The sequence below is a fragment of the Cynocephalus volans genome, chromosome 12 (assembly GCF_027409185.1).
Source record: "Cynocephalus volans isolate mCynVol1 chromosome 12, mCynVol1.pri, whole genome shotgun sequence".
NCBI classification, from domain to species: Eukaryota; Metazoa; Chordata; class Mammalia; order Dermoptera; family Cynocephalidae; genus Cynocephalus; species Cynocephalus volans.
In genome coordinates, this window is record NC_084471.1 from 8,700,852 (window position 1) to 8,720,956 (window position 20,105).

The window sequence follows — 20,105 nt, forward strand, 5'->3', positions numbered from 1 at the left end:
AGCCGTCGAGGGGCCAGGCCAGCGCCACAGCAGCTCAGGCGCCATGATCTGCCTCAGCCGTCGCCTCGGAGGGACTGCAGCCCACGCCCGGGGAACTGACAGAGAAACTCTTCGAGGCCTGCGCGCCAACGGGCGCTACCAAGGAATGATTGGATACCTGAGGGGCCGGACTGGAGCCAGCGGCCGGGGCGCCAGCAAGCCTCCTAGCGGCCAGCTTGGGCCCGGAGGGCTCCCTAACGGCTCCGTCAGCCCCTCAGAGCGACGGTTAGGTTGCCCAACCGCAGAACAGCGTTTCTACAGAGGCGCGTGCGCGGCTCCGACCAGCGGCTCTACTCTCCCTAGACAGAGGGGCTTCCCAGCCAATCGGAGAGCCCCAGGGCTATCCTCCCGCCCACCCGTGGGGCATGGAGGAGTGGCGTTCCATTTTGGCCAATGAGAAAAGACACTCGCCCTCTGTCCGCACGCACGGTTTGAGGGGGAGGATTGGGAAGGTGGTTTCTTCAGCAAGATGGCGGCGAGCGGTCTTCACCGGGTTGCGGCTGCGGCCAGCACCTCCGTGAAGCCCATTTTCAGTCGAGACATGAACGAGGCCAAGCGAAGGGTGCGCGAGCTCTACCGCGCCTGGTACCGTGAGGTGCCAAACACTGGTGAGAAGCAGCCGCGCACGCGGGGCCCGGGAGGCAGCCGCCCAAGGTCGCAGCCAGCCCGGCCCGGATTTCCCAGGGGCCGAGCTGAGGTCACTGATTTGGGCATAGGCGACTCCGGGTGCTTCAGGGGAGGAGGGACATCCGAGTCTCTGGTGAACCCGACCTGGCAGCGGCTCCGGGGTCAGAACAGCCGTTCCCAGCCTCCGTACGGCGCTTTGGTCTCTTTTGTCCCCCTTGATTCTACAGAAGGCCTGGGAGGGAGGGCAGGGACTGTCAATGACATATTTTACAGGTAAGGCAGCGAGGCACCGGGAAGAGAGGTGACGCGCCTAAGGCTAGCTTCTGGTGGATCTGGAGCCCCAAGTCAACTCCAGAGTTCTAGAATATATTTACAAACTCCCATTAAGTTTTAAACTTTTTTTCTTTTTTTTTTTTTTTTTTGGAGGCTGTCCGGTACCAGGCTCCGAACCGACTGAGCTAACGGGCCAGCCATGTTAAGTTTAATAACCAAAGTGGCTGTAGGATTTGAGCAATCATCTAGTTCCCACAGCCCCCACAGAAAAAGAAACTGAGGGCCGGCCCGTGGCTCACTCGGGAGAGTGTGGTGCTGATAACACCAAGGCCGCGGGTTCGGAGCCCATATAGGGATGGCCAGTTTGCTCACTGGGTGAGCGTGGTGCTGACACCACCAAGTCAAGGGTTAAGATCCCCTGACCGGTCAACTTTAAAAAAAAAAAAGAAAGAAAGAAAAAGAAACTGAACCAGAGAAGGGAAGTGACTTTCCCGAGGTCGTTCAGTAAATCAGTAATGCCTTTTTTTTGTTATTAACGTTATTGTTATTTAAAGCATTTACCGTAGCAGGAGTCTCCATGCAAAACCTAGTTCTTTGATGTACAAGAACTGTGTGGGCTCCACAGAGGCCCTGTCCTCTGGCTGACTTTTTGAGAGATTGCTGATAAACCAGAACTTAAACCCACCTGATACTAGGGAGGGAGGATCTCGAGTGATCTGATGGACTGCAAATTCAGATGCTTCCAGGGACAGGCATTTAGGATAGTAGTGGGGGGGGGGGCGTTGCATTCAAATTCAGATGTTTAAAAACAACATTTGCCTAGCAGAATCCTTTTATGAATGCCCAGAACCTCTTCTTGTTGCAGGAGGGAGGTCCGTCTGGGGGAAATGAGGCCCAGATTCAGGAAGGGTGGTTTGTAAAGGGTAAAAAATTAGTGGCTGAGTTGAAGATAGAACCTAAGTATCCTGACTGTCGGGACTCAGCTTTTTCCAAACCATTCCCTCCCAGGACCTTCCTCAAATATTGTTTGGGAAAATAATCCCAGAGTCAGAAGGATCCTGAGAGGAGGAAAAGAAGGCAGGTGGTTCCAGGATCCTACAGAGCAGGGGAGGAAGTAGGGGGAAAGAGAAGGGGTCAGGCTACACCCTTATGGAGAAGAATGATCTGTAGCTGGTCAGTTAAGTTACTGAGGTCAGTGTCATGGTGTCATGCTCTCCAGCACCAGGACTTTGGCTGAGGAACCAAACGAAGTATTGGGAATAAGTAATAGGATTGGTGATAATTAACATTTACTGAAATGCTTACATATGGCACTGCACTATGCTAAATGCTTTATACTGCCTTATTTTATGGTGGGCTCTAATTGTTCCCTTGACTTACAGATGAGAAAACTGAGGCACATAAACTTGTCTCAGGTCACACCATTAGTAAGTAGACTTCAGACCCTGACTGTACAACTTTAAAACCTCTTAGCTCCTACTGTAGTTTTCCCTGAATCTCCCAGGACCCAGTTGGGCATGGAGCACAGGGACAGGACTGCCTTTGAATCCTTCCTTTGAAAAAATATTACATGCTGCTTGCTGGCCATAAGATAATAGGAGACTTTCTATAGAAATAGTTCATTCATTTAATTTCCATTTCATTGCGTATCTCTTGTGCTATAGGGTCAGCTCTAGATGCCTAGAGATACAAAAGTGAATAAAACAACGCTGCCTTCAAGGGTCTTATGGTCTGGTCAGGGAGATAGGCATATGACCAGATAATTAAACCCAAAGTGTAAAGAGGGATTGGAGAGAAGTGCTGAAAATATTAATAACCAATATTTGTATCATGCTTTACTGATTACAAGGTATTGTCACTTGATTTTTCACTATATTCCTGTAATGGAATTAGGTTAGAGGTTATTTTCTTTCCTATTTTTTAGATGAAAAAACAGGCTGAAAATGACTGTACCCCAGACAAGGTCAAAGTTTGTAATGGTCTGGAGACCTTACCTAGCCTGTATGACCCCTGATCCCAGGCTCTCTTTCTTTACGCAGTGCTGCTTTCCCTCTAAGGATCGCCCAGTGCCTGGTGTGAATGCTGCCAAAATGAATTGGAGCAAATAGCTGAGAACTGTATCAGTGTCATCCTTCCTAATTTGTCAGAGCCTTCCAGACTCAGCACAGCCTTAGCAATGTTTTTGGGAAAGAACACAGAGACTGTGGAAAAGTCACTTTCATCCAAAAGGGGCATTTCCTTATCTTCCTTTTGAGCTTCTCAGATTTTTTCAAATTGAAATTTAAATATTCAGGATTCAAAAAATAAGCCAGGAATTTGTCAGTTGAGAAAGAACAGTTGGAATTGATTTACACCAGGGTTTCTCAACAGCAACGTTTGTGCTGGATAGTTCTTAGTTGTGCGAGGCTGTCTTGTGCATTGTAGGATGCTGAGCAGTATCCCTGGCATGTACCCACTAGATGCCAGGTGCACCTCCCCCTAGTTGTGACAACTAAAGAAGCCTCTAGACATTACCAAATGTTCTGGGGGAGCAAAATCATCAGTGGTTTGAGGACCCTGATTTAGACCAAAATAGCATTTCAACAGGCTAGTTAGGCTATTTCTTTTTCCTTCCTGCAGCCTTTCTCTCTGGTGGATGGGTGCTTTCAGGGGGTTGGGATGGGAGGAGGGGCCCTGGGACAAAACTATGGGATTTGTCTCTATAGAGACAAGAGTTCTTAACCTGGAGGATGGGTACTTGGGGATCTGTAATCTCCTGAAATTGTGAGGAAAACCTTGCATTTGTGCTTGTGAACATTTTGCTGAGGAGAAGATTCATACGCTCGGTGCCTTGGACTGTGGTTCAGATCATGAGGAATGGGAGATGATGGGCACCAGCTCCCATAAGTATGCCTAGAGGCACCATGATTTTGTTCCTAAGACTGGGCGGGAATTTAATATAAAAATGCAGGAAATGTAAGCACTCATAGCAGGGGAAGATTTCTCATATTTCTTTCCTTAAAAGACCACCAGATTGTACATTTTAAAAAACAGACAAAAACCTGGATTCTCTATGCCAGAGATCAGTTTTATGACTTGGAGCAAGTCCCCACAGTGCTCTAGGCCTCATTCCTCCCAAGTGGTAAGATTCTAAATTCCAGGTTCCATGTTAGTCAGCAGTTGTCTTTGCATCTCTTTGTCTTTTTATTGTCCCTTTCATTGCTGTTTCCTGAAATTCTTAATATGATACTAATCCTGGTGACCAGCTCTCAAGAAGGAAAACCCAAATGTATTGTGTTTGCCATTTTCTATGATATAAATACTCCCACATGGTTGATAGTAAGCTACCAAAGTGAAGTCAGTGAAGGCAGGTTTGGGAAGAGATGTATATAATTGGCTCTGCATAAGAGCCTACTTTCCTGCTCACCACTGGACACACTAAGTTATTTCTAGTGTGAGTGGTCTTCTCTGCTAACATTTACCTATCAAGCCGGGATTCCAGTTCTATTAGATTGCTGCTATCGCTTATTCCTTAGTTGGGTCAGAAACCTTCTTTTCTTTGCAACATAGCATGGTATTTCCCTCAGCAGAAGCTTTATTTTTCTATCACTATCACTGTCACTAAATTATGAGTATAATTAAAGATTCGAACTTTATTGTTGATTGATTCAGTCACTAAATGGCCTTCATGGTTTTCAGAGCTGGTTGTGATAGCTCTGTAGACCAGGGTACCCATGTCACAGGAATGGCCGCAACACAACGTATCCTAATCAAATGAGTACAGTGGTCTCCTTAATCACACTGCTCATTCTAGCCTGTGAGCCTTGCTTATGCTGTTCCCTCAGCCTAATGTGCCTCTCTCACCCTGTCTATATTCCACCTACCACACAAGGCCCTGTTCATTCCCTTGTTGTCACTGACAAATGCACTGAAGGCTGAGTTTGCCAGAGGGTGGGAATACAAATGATCAAAACCTAATTTTCAGAGGACATCCATTCATATGCTTCATCTGAAGTTCTACGTCACTGAGTCTGTGCCACTGTTTTAGGCTCTTATTTAAGGATTGCTCAATATTGTGGTTTTATGTTTGCGTTCATGGATGGCTGTTCCTCCCATCAGAATTTAAGACTTAGAGAACGGCTGCTACATCTTAAACTTCTCTCTTCTTCCCTCAAGTAACCTAATACAGTATTGCTTGTTGAGTTGAAGCCTTTCCTACCTGCACAGACTCTGAGCAGTCTCCCTCAACTCCAAGTTCATGTGGTACTTAAGCCTACGCCACCTCATTTTACATTCATTTCAACCGTGTCATCCTCTTGCTGATTGTTCTATTTAAAAATATTGCTTACATTTATTGAGAGCTTATTCCATGCTAGGCACTGTTGTAAGCATTTCGCATTATCTCATGGAATCCTCAGAACAGCTCTGGAGTTATATGTGCTATTACCATACTCATTTCACTGATAAATAGATACATTCAGGCACAAAGAAGGTAACTTAGACGGGATCATATAGCTGATAAGTGACAGAGCTGAGATTTGAACACAGGTTGTTCAGACTCTTGAATTATGTATACTGCCTCTTCAAATGCAGTGGTCTCCCCAAACAAAAGGTCCTACAGAGCAAGCGCTATATCTCACACTTTGTGAATGGAATGAATGGGTGACCTGTACATGTTCAATGAGTATCTGTTGGCTCAAATTTTTAAAAGCATTTTAACCATATAATTTCTACCCTGAATCATGTTTTCTTCCTAGTGCACTTATTCCAGCTAGACATCACTGTGAAACAGGGACGGGATAAAGTCCGAGAAATGTTTATGAAGAATGCCCATGTCACAGACCCCAGGGTAGTTGATCTTCTGGTCATTAAGGTAACCTGTCCTCCCTGACTGGTTTAAAACACCGGCCAACTTGTCCAGTGTTTCTCCAGGTTTAAATAGCAACTACTGGTTCAGCAACTGTTGCTCTGTGTTTCGAAGGAGTAGTTGAACTTGCAGGTTAACATCTGGTAAATGGATTATAAGATTGTTCAGGGGAAGATCCACTGGGGCTTGCATTTTATAACAAAAAAGACACAGGGAGGTTTGAAGTCTTCTTGAACCTCATCTCCTGGAAGTTACTGCTTCACGCAGATGCCAGCTTACAGCTGGAAGAGGAAGGCAGATTGGCTATGAGTCCTGTGTGAATGGGGTTAAATCATGGACCTGATTCTGTCTCCCTGGCCAGTCACATTACCATCAATGGGAGCTTCAGCATGGACCAGTAAATAACATGGAAGAAATGTTAAGCAGAAATATAAATTAAGCCAGTGAGGTTAGGCAGTCATGAGGTGGGGGCCTGTTAACCTGGAGTCTCTCCTCTTGGGACCAGTTAACCACAGAGTTAAAGAATATTTGAAAGGCCTCAGAGATCATTTAGCCCAACCACCTCATTTTCCAGATGCAGAAACTGGCCTAAACAGAGGGGTTACTTGCCCAAGGTCATTCAACAGGTCACTGCTGAATAGAGAATAGACTCCTGCTCTTCAGTGTTGTATTCCTTCGACTCGACTCCTTTGACTGATGACCTCCCTCCTCACTTGTACAGGGAAAGATGGAACTGGAGGAAACGATTAAAGTATGGAAACAGCAGACGCATGTTATGCGGTTCTTCCATGAAACAGAAGTGCCAAGGCCAAAGGATTTTCTGTCCAAGTTCTATGTTGGCCATGACCCATGAAGTCACTAAGTGGAAAAGTGCATGTTGGTATTTATTTTAGAGTACAAATAAACTCATTATATGATGGTCACTTTGTGATAAAATTCCATTTGTGAACCAGTTTTCTGCAGACTCTTCACTTTTTGCCTGAACAAATGGGGTCTTGGTATACACAACATCCATTCATTCTCTTTTTGTGAAGTGTGGTGTTTGCGGTATATTAGATTGGAATCTTTTTCTCAGAGCCTTACATGTCAGTAAACAGGAGGGGATGAGGCCATCTGCTCAGAAACTGTCACTAACTATGAGGCGATATAACTTTTTGATTAAGTTGTGTTTCTACTACTTTCACAATTGCACACGGTGTCAGGGCACAGAATCTCCAAAATTAGCCACTTCTTGCTGTCAGAGGGATCAAAGCAGCACTAACAGGCACAGAAGTAGAGTTGACAAGATGGACTATTTTTCCCTGAGTTCTGAAGAAAATGGATGCTCAGAGGCCCAGCCCTTCTACTTGCAACAAGCACTAGTCTTTAAAATGACAGGCTGGCCAGTTAGCTCACTTGGGAGAGCATGGTGCTGATAACACCAAGGTTAAGGGTTGAGATCCCCAATCAGGCCAGCTGCCAAATAAAATGCTGACATGAAATTAACTTCCTACTCAGACATCTTGCTAGGGGGCACAGCTGTTCAGTGCACACACAGAACAGAGATATTCCTACCGTTTTTTTTTGTGTGTGTGAACTCTGGTGTAACTCTAAGTGACAATAAATGTCAACTTAGGTTAAAGAACTGATCTCTGTTTGCTTGAATGGTGGTCTTTTCTGTTCCTTCCCTGGATAGTCCAAATGCTGGAGAAAGAGGTTCAGTCACCCTGAAGAGTTCAACACCAAGGATCCCTTTATTATCTTTGCACCTAAGGGACCCAAGTTTTGAAAGAATCATTCTATTTAGGTAGTGGTAAACTAACAATCAGAGCTCCTCACGATTGGCACAGTATTATCGAACACAAGAAAAGCCCGAGGCTTTAGTCAGCCTGTGCAGCTTTATTAAGGGAAAAGTTTGTTTCGGGCTTTTGTAAATAATGAAAATCGACCCTAAGCCCCCATATCTACCTTTGTGAATGCATAGGGACCTGGATATCCTGGGTTGTAAATCAAAGGCCTATGTTTCTCTGATAGAGAAGAGACAACAGAAACAAACTGCAACAACTAGATAGGCCTGCACATATGAGAAACTTCAGCCATCATTCAGTCATTCACAGCTGATATTTATTATGTTTATTCATAATTGACTGTTTTTCCAATGTTCAATGGAGAGCACATTTCAAAGAACCTCCCAGAGCTTGGGGATCTGGGTTGTGGTCACAGACCATGCAGGAGACTTCACTGGACATGGGAGACTGAGGGCTTTCCATGAGCCCTTCTGCTGATAGAGAAGGAAGAAAGGCCAAGAGCATCACCATCTGTTAAGTTTAGTGCTTTCTCCTTTCTGTACTTCCTCCATGTCCTGTAGGAAAGAAAAGCAGCAGTGAATTGGACAACAGAGCAGTCCTCCTACATACCAAAAGGGAATTACAGAGTGGTTCTACCAAACATGACAGGAGAAAGGCAGTTTTGAGTAGGATTATTTATTCATACAATCATAGGCCAGGACCTGGGGGTCCAAAAGTATAAAATACATGTTCTTTGCCAGCAAGATGCTCATTGTCTAGTAGAATTTTGGTGTGTGTGTGTTTAAGTGTTGTGAGAGAGGTACTGATCACTTAGGAAGGAGCAGTCACTTTCAAATGGGGGAATGAAGAAGACGTCATCACAGACATTGAAGAGTGAATGGAATTAAGACAGAGCAGTGGGAAAGAGACTTCCATGTGGGAGGGACAATGTGCCAGTGCTTGGTGATGGGTAAGAGTGTGGATAATTCAAGAAATGGTGAATACTGGGGATAGGCATGGTTGGAAATATGGAAGATGAGACTGGGATAAGAGGTGTGACAAGATCATGGCAAGCCTTGAATGCCAGGCTAAGGAGTCAGGACCTTCTTTATCTATGAAAGTAATACTCCCACATTAAGAGCACAGGAAGTCAACACAAGAGAGGTGAATGGGAAGAGGACTGGGACTCCTGGGGAAAGGGTCTGTGAGCAGTAGATAAGCCAGCCTGTGGTGCTATGCACAGGCTGTACTGGAACAGAGCTTGGTAACTAGAGCTGACGGGTGAGGACTTGCAGTTTCTAAATTTCCATATGGAACTGCTGACACGAAGCTGTTAGTGGTGGGTATGTAAGGCATAGTGTTGAGAAAATGTATGGGTTGACTGAATGAGGGTACATCAAGGGCAACTAAAAAGGCTGACTGGGATCCTGACCTAATTAAAAGATCCCCAGTGAATTTGTAAATAAATACGACAGTTTCCCTCATCCAACACAGGGAAAAGGCAAAATAAAAACATTAGCCAGCAAGAGGGCTGGTCAGTTCAGTTGGTTAGAGTGCAGTGTTAGCACCAAGGTCACGGGTTCAGATCCCCACACCCACCAGCCACAAAACAAACAAAAAATTAGCCACTAGGGCTGGCCTGTAGCTCACTTGGGAGAGCATGGTGCTGATAACACCAAGGCCAAGAGTTCGGATCCCTATATAAGGATGGCCGGTTAGCTAACTTGGGAGAGCATGGTGCTGACAACACCAAGTCAAGGGTTAAGATCCCCTTACCAGTCATCTTTTAAGAAAAAAAAAATTAGCCACTTAAGTGGGTGATAGAGTTTGGATGTGTTGTCCCCACCAAAACTCATGTGGATTTCTGATACCCAGTGTGGCAGTGCTGGAAGCTGTTCGAGTCATGGGGGCGGATCCCTCATGAATGGATTAATGCTCCCCCTGGGGGAGTAGGGGTAGTGAGTGAGTTCTTGCTCTGTTAGTTCCTGTGAGAGCTGGTTGTTTAAAAGACCCTGGCACTTCCCCTCTCTCTCTTGCTTCCTCTTGCCATGTGATCTGCTTGTACCTGCCGGCTGCCTGCCGCTTTCTGCCTTGAGTAGAAGCAGCCTGAGGCCCATGCCAGATGCAGCTGTCACAGAATCGTAAGCCAAATAAAACTCGGTTCTTTATAATTTACCCAGTCTCAGGTATTTGTTATAGCAAAACAAAATGGACTGATACAGTGGGTCAATTCATTAAAGCTTCTGCCCCAAGTGTCCCATTGCTGCTACCAGGCCAGACTGCAACACAGATCAGATGCTCTGCCCTGCTTCCTCCTCCTGGTTCATCTAGGGGAAAAACAAGTCTTACCTGTTAGTCGTCATCATCATCGTCCTCTGGAACAAAAATGTCATGCTCCTCAAGCAGAGCAGCAAAGTTCTTGCTGATTAGTGTCCCAACATAGAGAAAGGGGATCACAATGGAGAACACACGGAGAAGGCCAAAGGACATCTGTAGAGGGTCAGAGTGGTGGCTGTGAGCCCCAGAGTCCATTCTGGCAGGACCGCAGAAGGCCTGGCCCTTTCAGGGGCATTCCCTCCTGTGGACCCCAGACCCACCATAAGCAACCTGATTTTAAAGGCCTTGTAAGAATTCAGAACAAGAAAACTACTTAGAAAAGAAGGTAAAGTTTACGATTGTTATGGACATCATAATGGATACTGAGAAAAAAAAGTATAAGGCCTTCTAGACAACTAAAAATAAGGGCACAACATGCTAATTACTTGCAGATACACAAGCAGGTGAGAAAGTACTAAAAGGGCTGTACTATGGTCAGCTCTACTTGAAGAAGATACTAAATACGTGAAAATAGATTGCAGAAAGATGTACAGTGAAGGGATTTTCTATACAGTTCATTAACAGGTTTCCTATTTCCTGAGAAATTTGATTTTACACCATTAAATTTTAGAAACAGGTGTGTTTGAAAAGTGGGCATGTCTTTACACTAAAAGACTATTTAGATAGACTGGAGGAGTGTCAGTAAAATCTCATCAACATTTTCTCTTGTATATTCCAGAAATTTAAAACAAAAATTTTTTTTTCAGATGTGCCTTTTTATAAGGCAGCTCTTTCCCTCCATGGACCCTGCACCTTCCTGCTTCTTGCTGTGAAACCACCCTGCTGTCAATTGTTAGCATAGGCCAGACTAGCTTTAAAATAATTTAATTTTGTTTTGTAATTCCCACATATCCCTGCAGTCAAAAAGCAAAGGGACTGTTTCCATTTTCCTAAGAAAAACCCAAGGGTACTGAGGGCATGTCATAGCGTTCAGTGGTGGAAAAAAAATAGGACCTGGATGGGGTTGTACCAGCAAGAAATCTGGACAGCCAGACCTAACTCGGCTGCTAGCCTGGGATACTGGCTTCACCACTCTGGCCCTTGATTTTTCAATTGCCCCTTCACAACTCATTAGTTCATCCCGTCAACTCTATGAGGCAGACAGAGCAGAGATTACATGACTTGTCTAAACCGGATGCACAAAGCCCAGTCTTCTGGCTCCAGAGGGAGAGGGTACCGCATCTCTCATAATAAGTTAATGCAAAATGCCGTCTTTCTCAGCTTTTGCCCCCCAGCTTCTGTCTCCAGCTACCCACCTGGATAAGAAGTTCTAAACAATCATTTCCTCCCACCTGTCAAAATTAGCAACAATTAGCGCAAAAATTTGTCCTTGGTCCGCCTTCCAGTCTAAAGCGATCGTATGATTGGCCTTTGCGCCTGTCAATCAGCGTCGGTCCGCACACATTCCCCTCAGTGATTGGCCTCAGCCCCTTCGCCCCGCCTCCAAGCAGACTCACTTTCACGGGTTTGGGTAAAATGGCGCCGCTGCGGGTAGCGATGACTGACCTCGACGGTACCGGGCTCCGACCTGAGCCGCCGCATACGGCAGAGACATCGCCACCTCTCCTCAAGATCGGCCCTCTCCGGAGAGCCCCAGATCGGACGGGTGCCAACGCTAGCCAGCGGGCCGCTCGGAACACCATCTCCCAGCTCCTTCCCCCGCCCGCGCACCCGGACCCCTCCGCTCGGCCCGGGTGCCGCCCTCAGGAAGGACGCCGCCCCAAGCCTCGCGAGGCTCTTGGGAGCACACGAGAAGCCTGGCCCTCACGCCTGCGCAGTGCTCCCACTTCCTGTGGCGGTGGAAAGAGGCGTTTGTCACTGGCCCGACGTGATGACGTCACGAGAACGCCGCCGACGCCCCGACTCCCCGTCCTCTCGGGCGCTGCTGGGCGGGGCGGGCAGACGCGGGTGGTGCGTGCGACGGCGTCCGTGGCTGTTCCCGCGGCGCGACCGCTGGGGCCTGGCAGAGCAGGGGTCAGCTGACTGTTGGAATCAACTTAAGGAATCGACATGACTAATAATGAAAAATACTTTATTTAGTGTTTTAATCATATAAAAAACACTGTAACAATAGGAAAGATAACAAAGGCATGTAGTACCTATGTATAAAATAAAGTGCAGCGGGCGCGAGGCTCCTGAACAGGCCTGGAAAACAAGCCAGTGGGGACGGGTCCTGGCTCCTGGCCCTGGGCGGCATCTCAGTCTCGCGGAGACAAGAGGTTCTGAGCCTCAGCCTTAGGCCTAGTTGGGTCTTGGTCAGCTGCCCACGGCACCAGTAAGGGGGAGATACGCTAGGTAGGAGCAAATTTTGTGTTTGGGAATGGCGTGTCTCCAATCAGGCTCTGTCTCTCCCCACCAGCCAATGCCAGCACATCCCTAGGGTCAGGCTGGTCTAGCCTCTGGCTCTGTCGACCCAGCCGCTTTGCCTCCCAGAACAACAGAAAAAGAAAACACGGCCTGATGCTGGGAAGAGCAGCAATGAGGGGTCTTGCCAGGTACATCATGGGTGACAAGCAGGACTGTTAAAGAGTTCCCAGGTGATTTCACTAGCAGTTTCAGGAGCAGGAGCACCTTTCTGGGAACCCAGCCAGGACAGAAGAGTTTATCACAGGGTACCAGGAATCCTGTGGCCAAGCTCCTAGAATGCCTAGCACTGAGAACCGAAGTAACAAACTGGCTTTCCTCAGGGAGCCACACTGCCTCTCCACCTCTTCTTTAACTTCCCACTTTGTAGCTCCAGGAGCTGGCTGCTGAGGGCAGAGTACAGAAAGGGTTTCTGCTGATACATAACAGCTACCAGTTCTTCCCAGGGCAAAGTTGTGCACCATCTATTGACAGGGCAGCCAGAGAGAGAGAGGATGGGGGCCTCAACACTTTCTGAGCAGAATAAATCTCTCTATTGGCTGAAGACAAAAGGGCCCTACCCAAACTGCAGAGTGGGGGTCCCATGCCCAATCTTCCTACCCCCCTCAGGAAGAGTGAGTTTCCAGAAATCCCTATGACACAAAAATCCGTTTTCTCTGATAATGTCATCCCCTCAAGCCAATAACTTCTGATATTTAAATGCACACAGGACTCCCAGTGTTGGAAACTGTGGTTATAGAGTGGTCAATCATAGGGTGGCCTATGGCCATGTAACATTTCCCACTTCCTCCTTTTCATTAACATCCCCTGAAAGAGGGGCTGTCCAGCACCGAGTCAGGAGACGTGCTTTGTGGCTGCTGATGAAGCATCTTTCCTCTCTGGGCCTCAGGAAATAAAAAGACTGGAAGTAATGATTCCTCAGTCCCCTCTAGGCACAAGGGTGGGTCTGGAACATAGGGAAGGCCTAAAAAGCAAGAAGGAGATAGCTTTGCCACCCCCCCAAAAGCAACCTTGGAAATGAGTAAACATTTAACTCCTGAAAAAGCACTGGCCCTGACGTCCTGACCAGCAGAACAGGGGCACAACTCAAAGGGCCCAGGCTCAGGCCCTATCCTGGTCCTCACATTCTCGCTGGCTCCACCGGGCCCTCTGCTGCCACCCCTGTCTCAGTTTCATGATCTCCTGGCCATACCAATCATGTAGAGTAGAGAAGCAAGAGGTCTCAGGGGACACGGGGCTCTGCCCCCTGCCTAGGAGGAGGGTGGCAGGGCCCTGCAACTCCCGCTCAGCCAAACTCCGCCCTGCTGGCCTGCTGCCCTCTTCTTCAACCAAGCCCACAGGGCTGCAATCCCTGGAGAGAGAGTGGCCATTCCCCAGGCCCGGAGACCAGTGGTCAGGAGCCTGGGCCTTCCAGGATGAGCGGCGATGCAAGGCCAGGCTCCGGCGGGCATCCTGCAACTGGCTCTCCAGCTCTCGGACCACCAGGCGCATGTAGCCAAAACTTGCCCGGGACAGCGCCTTCACCCAGGCCTCCTGGGCAGCCGGCCCATCTGCTGCCAGCAAGTGTGGGCGCACTCCTGGGGCATCAAAGCGGATGGCAAAGGCAAACTCCTCAGGCACAGGGGCTTCAGCCAGCTCCACTGTGCAGCCCTCCAGCACCACCAGGCTCAGTGGGGCCCGGCCCTCACGACTCTCGAAGGAGAACAGCAGGTTGCCCTTGAGGACAAACCAGCACCTTCGACCAGTACCACTTGGGGTGGGTTGGGTCCCTGGGCCACCCCAAGTGCGCAGGAAGCCTGTGTGGTCTGCTGGGGAGTCGCTCAGTGCATAGTGGGCCATACTCCTCTTGTTCAGCTTCATGGCTCCCACAAGAACTGTGAGGAGAAAGAAGAGGCAGCAGATTAGAGGAGGTGGTCCCTGTGACTCCCTGGGGAAGAGCACTGGCTCTGGAGATGACCTGGGCCCCAGTCCCCCTGTTGGAAAATGGAACAATTTGGTCAGGCTCCCCTCGCCTTGGAGCCAGTTCAGGGTGGTTCTGTAAACATTGTGTGTGGGTGGAGTAAGTGCGCCTGCAAGGAGCCGGTTGAGGGTGGTTCCATAAACACTGTGTGTGGGTGGAGTAAGAGCACCTGCAAGGTGGCGCCGCTTTGGCTGGTGTTTTACTGCCTCTGGCGCCCACTCTGCATGGCCATGTTTTTCCAGACCTGCAGCTTCCAAGGACCGTGTGGCCAGTTGCCTAGCTTATAGACCTGCATGAAGGAGTCCAGTGACCCAGCCTGGCATGTGAAGGGTTTGTGACGCAGTCTGTGAATGGGCTTGAGGGGTCTGGGAGCTCCAGACCCAGCCCTAGCTCAACCTTCAGCCCAGTCGGTGCAGGATTACCAGCAGGTAAAAGAGCCACAACAATTAGCATAATTGCCTAGTGTTACAACTGGCGTCATGAACAGGATTAAGAGCTAGACAATGGGCGCTGTGAGGATTCCAGGCCCTAGCCTAGCCAGACACTCCCACTCACTGTATCCCTGAAGCTCTTAGTGTCTTCATTTGTGAAATGGGCTCGTCTTCCCTGCCTTTTCTCTCAAAGAGATATTGTTTTTTTTACTTATTTTTTTTTTTTAATTTTTTTTAAAAAGATGACCAGTAAGGGGATCTTAACCCTTGTCTTGGTGTTATCAGCACCACGCTCAGCCAGTGAGCGAACCGGCCATCCCTATATAGGATCTGAACCCGGGGCCTTGGTGTTATCAGCACCACACTCTCCCGAGTGAGCCACGGGTCGGCCTCTCAAAGAGATATTGTAAGGATCATGCAAAAAACTGGATATCAGAGGACTCAGAGAGAAGGATAATGTGATTGCATCGGACCAGGAGGTATGGCAGGATGACGTGGCTTTTTAAAATCCAAAGAAACTGGCCCAAGCTGGGCTGAAACGGATCCCAAACCCACAGATATGTGGTGCGGTCCACGCCATGGCGGGGTCTTGAAAAGAATAGCTTGGGCTGCCCTTTCCGAGCTGGCAAGGCCCCGGAAGGAGAGCTGCTGGCAGGGCCACGGCTACCAGCACTTGCTTTCACTGTAAAGATCTCGGCCTCGGCATAGTGGTGCTGCCTTTGCTTTCTCTGTTGATGTTTTGGTCAGTGTGGCAGTTTTCTGAGTTTTCAAAAAATGCAAAAAATGACACACAAACAGTTGTTGTCATAAAATTAGATTATCCCACAAAAGATCCGGGAAGACTGAACAATTCCAAAGTGTCCCTTTTGAGTCAATTTATTACACCAACGGATGTTTTCAAAACACCTTATGAGTAGCCATGAGCAATTGTTTTTACCGAAGAAATTAATAAACAATAGAAATCCCCATCCTCTTCTCACCATCTGGGTAAATGGTTATATGGATTATAAAATGGGGTAAGGAAAAATTTGGTACCCTCCTAGGGGATGTCCTAAATATGACTTAAGTTGGCAAACGTCATTTACAGGGGATTATATTAATGGTAAGAGAATGGTTGGAATTAAAGGAAAAAGATACTATAAAAAGAATTAAGTTTCTGAGAAAGAATGCGTAGAAACCCTGTTACTCATTGGTGTCCTAAGTTAAATAAAAACATCTTAGTAAGATATTGGGACAAAAACATATGATGCACAACTTTCCCTCCTAAAAATAAAGATTATAGATGGAATTTAGAATGCACCTGGTTTTGTGAGGGATGGTGCTGTGCACTTTGACACTTTACATTGGGCCACACAGCCGCTATATTAAGTACATGCATGATAAAGCTGTTCAAATATCCTTTATTCCTTTTCCAAATGAACAATAGGTTCTTGCCTATAGAAATATGAGAATCATTAAATCAAAGTTAAAAAATATATAAAGTTTGTTTAACACTTTGAAACCACAATCGCTGCCGTCTCAATTTTGAGTCAGACATATAATTTATGCTTGCTGGTAGTAATAAGTTTAAGGTTAATACGAGGGCAAGAAGAAGAGAAACACAATGGTGAAAAACGTCAAGAACAGCGAGTCACAGACTAATCGACCACAACAGATATAATCACCAGAAAGAATTGGCTGACCACCGAGTTTTATTTAACTTTGTAGATTATTAATTTTATGAGAACTGATGTAATTTTAAGAAAAGTTTCCTTTTGACTATTGGTTTAATAATTCTAAAGGTTTATGTAGATAAAATGCCCATGTTAACCCCCCCGTGTTGTGTAACAAATAAAAATGCTGTTTTCAGTCTGAAGGCTGCTTCAGCTGCTTTAGCTGCTTTGGCTGCGACAGTGGTGACAGCCCACAGGGTGAGAACGTGCTTCAGAGGAACCGAGGTCTCTGCCTGTGTGTGTTATTTTCGCCGCCTTTCCATCCCTCTTTCAAAGACCCACAACTCGACTGGAGCTGGTCTCCGGCAGATGTGCTTATACCATCCCCTAATCCGGGGCCCCTCAGCTTTAATTCTGAGGCCAAACCTCCAGCATTTCCGTGACCCTCCTGGGTCTCTACTGGCCTCTCATTTGTGTACTGCACAGTGTCCTTTAGTAAGAACATGCAGCCTTCAGGGCCAGACGGGGTCAGGGCAGGGCTCTTTTTTGGGTACGGCTGAGAAGAACCAACCACAAGCATTGAATGTTAGTGTCCCAAGGATCATCATAAATGATGATCCAACTGTCCTCCTGACTCATGGAAAACTAAGGTCCAGAGCAGTGAAGTGAAAACTGCCCAAGGTCAGATGGCCAGTGAGAAGCAGAACTTGGTCTCCCAATTCCCTAACACCTTCTGGGGGGGGGTCTTTGCCGTGACTCACTTACCAGCAGAGCTCACTGGGGGAGAGCAGGGGATGCCTGTCTGGCCAAGCAGCTCAGCACTTTGACAGCGTAGTTCCCAGGGAGCCTGCAAAACAAAACCCAGTCAACCCATCCTAAAGGATGAGAACTCCTACTCTGCTTTGGGGGCCCAGTCAAACCACCACCTCCACCAGGAAGCCTTCCGTGACCTTTGATAGTGCCCCCACCTGTGAGAAACTTAAGGGACTGGATCCCATCGTTTTGACCTTCACTCTTCAGACCTCAGCTCCCTGCTCCCTGAGGCTGGGTGAGAACTAAGTGCCCTCATAGCTTCCTGCTTATCCCTTCTAGCACTTGTCACAGTTTATTTGTGGGTTTAATTTAAATCACCTAAACAGAGAGGCCTTCCCTAATCACCATATCTAAGGTGGCCTGATCAAAGGTCACTTGACCAGCAGTCCCCTCGCTTCTGGTTCTGTTTCCTTCACCCCACAAGGATCACATCTGTGTTTACAGCGCTGTTCCCAACCCTAGAATGTCTAGCGCAGGACTCAATTTGGCTCCTGGCATCACCTCCAATTTCCAGTCCTCAGGAAGTTTTTGTTGAATTAATGGGAGTATATCAGTGGACAAAACAAAGTCCCCTCCCCTCCTGCCAACACTGTAGCGGGAGAGACACAATGGAAGCAAACCAACAAACAAAAATGATAATTAATGAAATCATGAATAACATAAGGACCGGTAATGATCAGGGCTGCGGAGAGAAACAAGCAGGGCCCCGGGATGCGGTAAGGGCCGTTCTAATCCGGGTGGCCCGGAAAGGGCAGGAGGCGATCACAGAAGTTCGCCGGAGGCCTGGCCTCACCGCCAGTGCCGGGCCCAGCCGTGCGCCCGGGGCAGGGCGCTCCGTCCTCTCCGCCGCTAGGGGCGCGAGGCTCGGACGGCACAGCCGGCCTCCCGCCGGGGCTCCGCGTCTTCCCGGGGCGGGTTGAGGACGTGGCCATCGCCATGGGCCTCGGCCGGGCTGTCGCCCTGAGACAAGGTCGCCTCAGCCGGGATCTCTCCGGCGCGCGCCGCCTGGGTTTCTCCGTCCGCGCTGCGGGGCTGTTCCCGCCACGTCGCCGCGGCCACGCCTCCCCGGGGCCGCCTCCCCGCGCCGGGGGACCCGCTCTCACCTCCCGCCGCCGAGCGCGCAGAAGCACCGGAGGGCGGCCCGCGGGGTGAGCTGCGGCCGCGCCCCGGGGCGATCGCGGCTGGGACCCCGCGCCTCCGCCCGGGCCGCGAACGTGGCCGCGGGAGCCGGGAGACCCCACCCGGAATGCTCGGGTTACCGCCCCTGTCCCGCCCCGCCCAGTACGCGCCAAGCCTCGACGTCCGCGAAGCCGCCTCTGGATCCGGCCGGGAGGGAAACTGAGGCCCGAGTGGGGGAGACCTGCGTAAGCCACGGAGTCAGGCTGTCTGCGGACCCAGACCACCGCCTGGAGTTCTCTTTGTCCCCTAGTCCCCCTCTCCCTGCCCAGCCCACTTCTCCCGCAGAGCCAAGTCCCCAAGCCTGGCCCGCCTCGCCCCGGAGCCTCCTAAGGGCGGGCTCCTATGCAGCCCGAGAGGCCCGACCGAGCTTCCCTGGCCACCCGACAGGGCCCCTGGGGTCAGCCAGATCTCTGCCTCTGGGATTACCCGTCTCTGTCTCTACACCTGCCCCTGCCGTCGGCCTGCAACCGGTGTCTGTTCACGGCTAGGCCTGCACTGAGCGTTGCGGGAATGCACAACCGAACTGAACGCAGGAGCCTGGACTTTCCCAAAGGCCCTGGAAGCCCAGCATCGGCCTGTGAACTCACCGATTCCACCTCAGAGCCTTTGTCCTTGTGCTTCCTGCAGCCTAGAAGCTCTTCCTTCTCACCCCCACACCCCGGCTCTACTCCTCAGGGCTCCTTTACATCACTTGGGTTGCAGCTCAGATGTCCCCTCACTGCCCATGTGATGTAAAGTTGCCCACCCTGAAGCCTCTATCACATCACTGGCTGTATTTCATTACAGGACTAAGCACTATAAAAACTGCCCTACACCCATGCCTTTATGTCCTGGTTATTATCTGCCTCCCCCACTACATTTTGTTCAGTTCCTAGTATAAACCATCATAAATGTGTTAGACCGTAATCAGCAGTGTGGAAAAAACTGAGCAGGGTAAGGGCAATTGGGAACTGTGAACGTGGGGAGGTTGCAGTTTTAAGAACGGTCAGGGTGGATCTCATCGAGAAGGTGACATTTAACTTGAAGGACGTGAGGGATCCAGTCCTACCAATATCTGCAGAAAGAGCACTGCAGTTAAGACAGAACAGCTAGTACAATGGCCCTGAGACCTGCTGTGTTTGAGAAACTGCTAGGAGGCCAGTATGGCTGAGAGGCCATGAGGAGAGGAGAGTGTAGGTGACAGGGGCAGATGTGGGGTGGGGCTCTGTAAATGTGTGAGGGCCGTTACTCTAGAAAGATGAGCAGCCATCACAGGGTTCTGAGTGGGCTGAGTGATGTTTTCAAGGATTTTTCTGGCTGCTGTGAAGAAAATAAATATGTGAGAGCAGGAGACCAGTGAGGAGGCTGCTGCAAGATGTGACGAGGGTGACGAGAGCGGTGAGAGGTGTCCAGATTCCGGGTTGGATTCTGGAGGTCGAGAGTGCAGCATTTGCTGAGGGATTCCATGTGGGGGGCGTGAGTAAGAGGAGGCGAGGACTTCTCCAAGGTTTTGGCTAGAGCACTGGAGGGAGAGTTGCTCTTACCTGAGATGTGGAAGGTGACAGGTGTGCCACTTGGGGCCCGTTCTGTTTGAGATGTCCAGTGGCCATCCAAGTGACGGTGCCCAGAATAAAGTGTTTGGCACCTAGTGGTTGCTCAATAAATACTTGAATGCATGAGAGAAGGAACCTGCAGAAAGCCGGGGTGAGCAGACCCTGAGTGTGCAGTGGGAGAGGAGAGACTCCGGCTTTTGCAAGAGCCGTGTCCTCAGCCTGCTTTCTCTCTCCCACTCATTCTTCC

General features: G+C 48.9%; 3 protein-coding genes across 3 annotated transcripts; 1 reads left to right on the forward strand and 2 right to left on the reverse strand.

Moving 5' to 3' along the window:
* Positions 1–465: 465 nt before the first annotated feature.
* NDUFA6 (NADH:ubiquinone oxidoreductase subunit A6) lies at positions 466–6,708 on the forward strand. The gene is made up of 3 exons (XM_063075791.1): positions 466–647; positions 5,676–5,791; positions 6,507–6,708. The coding sequence occupies exons 1-3, from the start codon at positions 509–511 to the stop codon at positions 6,636–6,638; spliced, it is 387 nt and encodes a 128-aa protein (XP_062931861.1). The 5' UTR covers positions 466–508; the 3' UTR covers positions 6,639–6,708.
* A 1,158-nt stretch (positions 6,709–7,866) lies between these two features.
* Positions 7,867–11,659, reverse strand: SMDT1 (single-pass membrane protein with aspartate rich tail 1). The gene is made up of 3 exons (XM_063076013.1): positions 11,385–11,659; positions 9,901–10,041; positions 7,867–8,126 (listed from the first exon to the last, which is right to left on the reverse strand). Exons 1-2 carry the CDS (start codon positions 11,568–11,570, stop codon positions 9,904–9,906), a joined length of 324 nt encoding a protein of 107 aa, XP_062932083.1. The 5' UTR covers positions 11,571–11,659; the 3' UTR covers positions 7,867–8,126; positions 9,901–9,903.
* Positions 11,660–13,392: 1,733 nt separating this feature from the next.
* Positions 13,393–14,154, reverse strand: PHETA2 (PH domain containing endocytic trafficking adaptor 2). The gene has a single exon (XM_063115614.1). The coding sequence runs from the start codon at positions 14,149–14,151 to the stop codon at positions 13,393–13,395; it is 759 nt and encodes a 252-aa protein (XP_062971684.1). The 5' UTR covers positions 14,152–14,154.
* Positions 14,155–20,105: the final 5,951 nt, after the last annotated feature.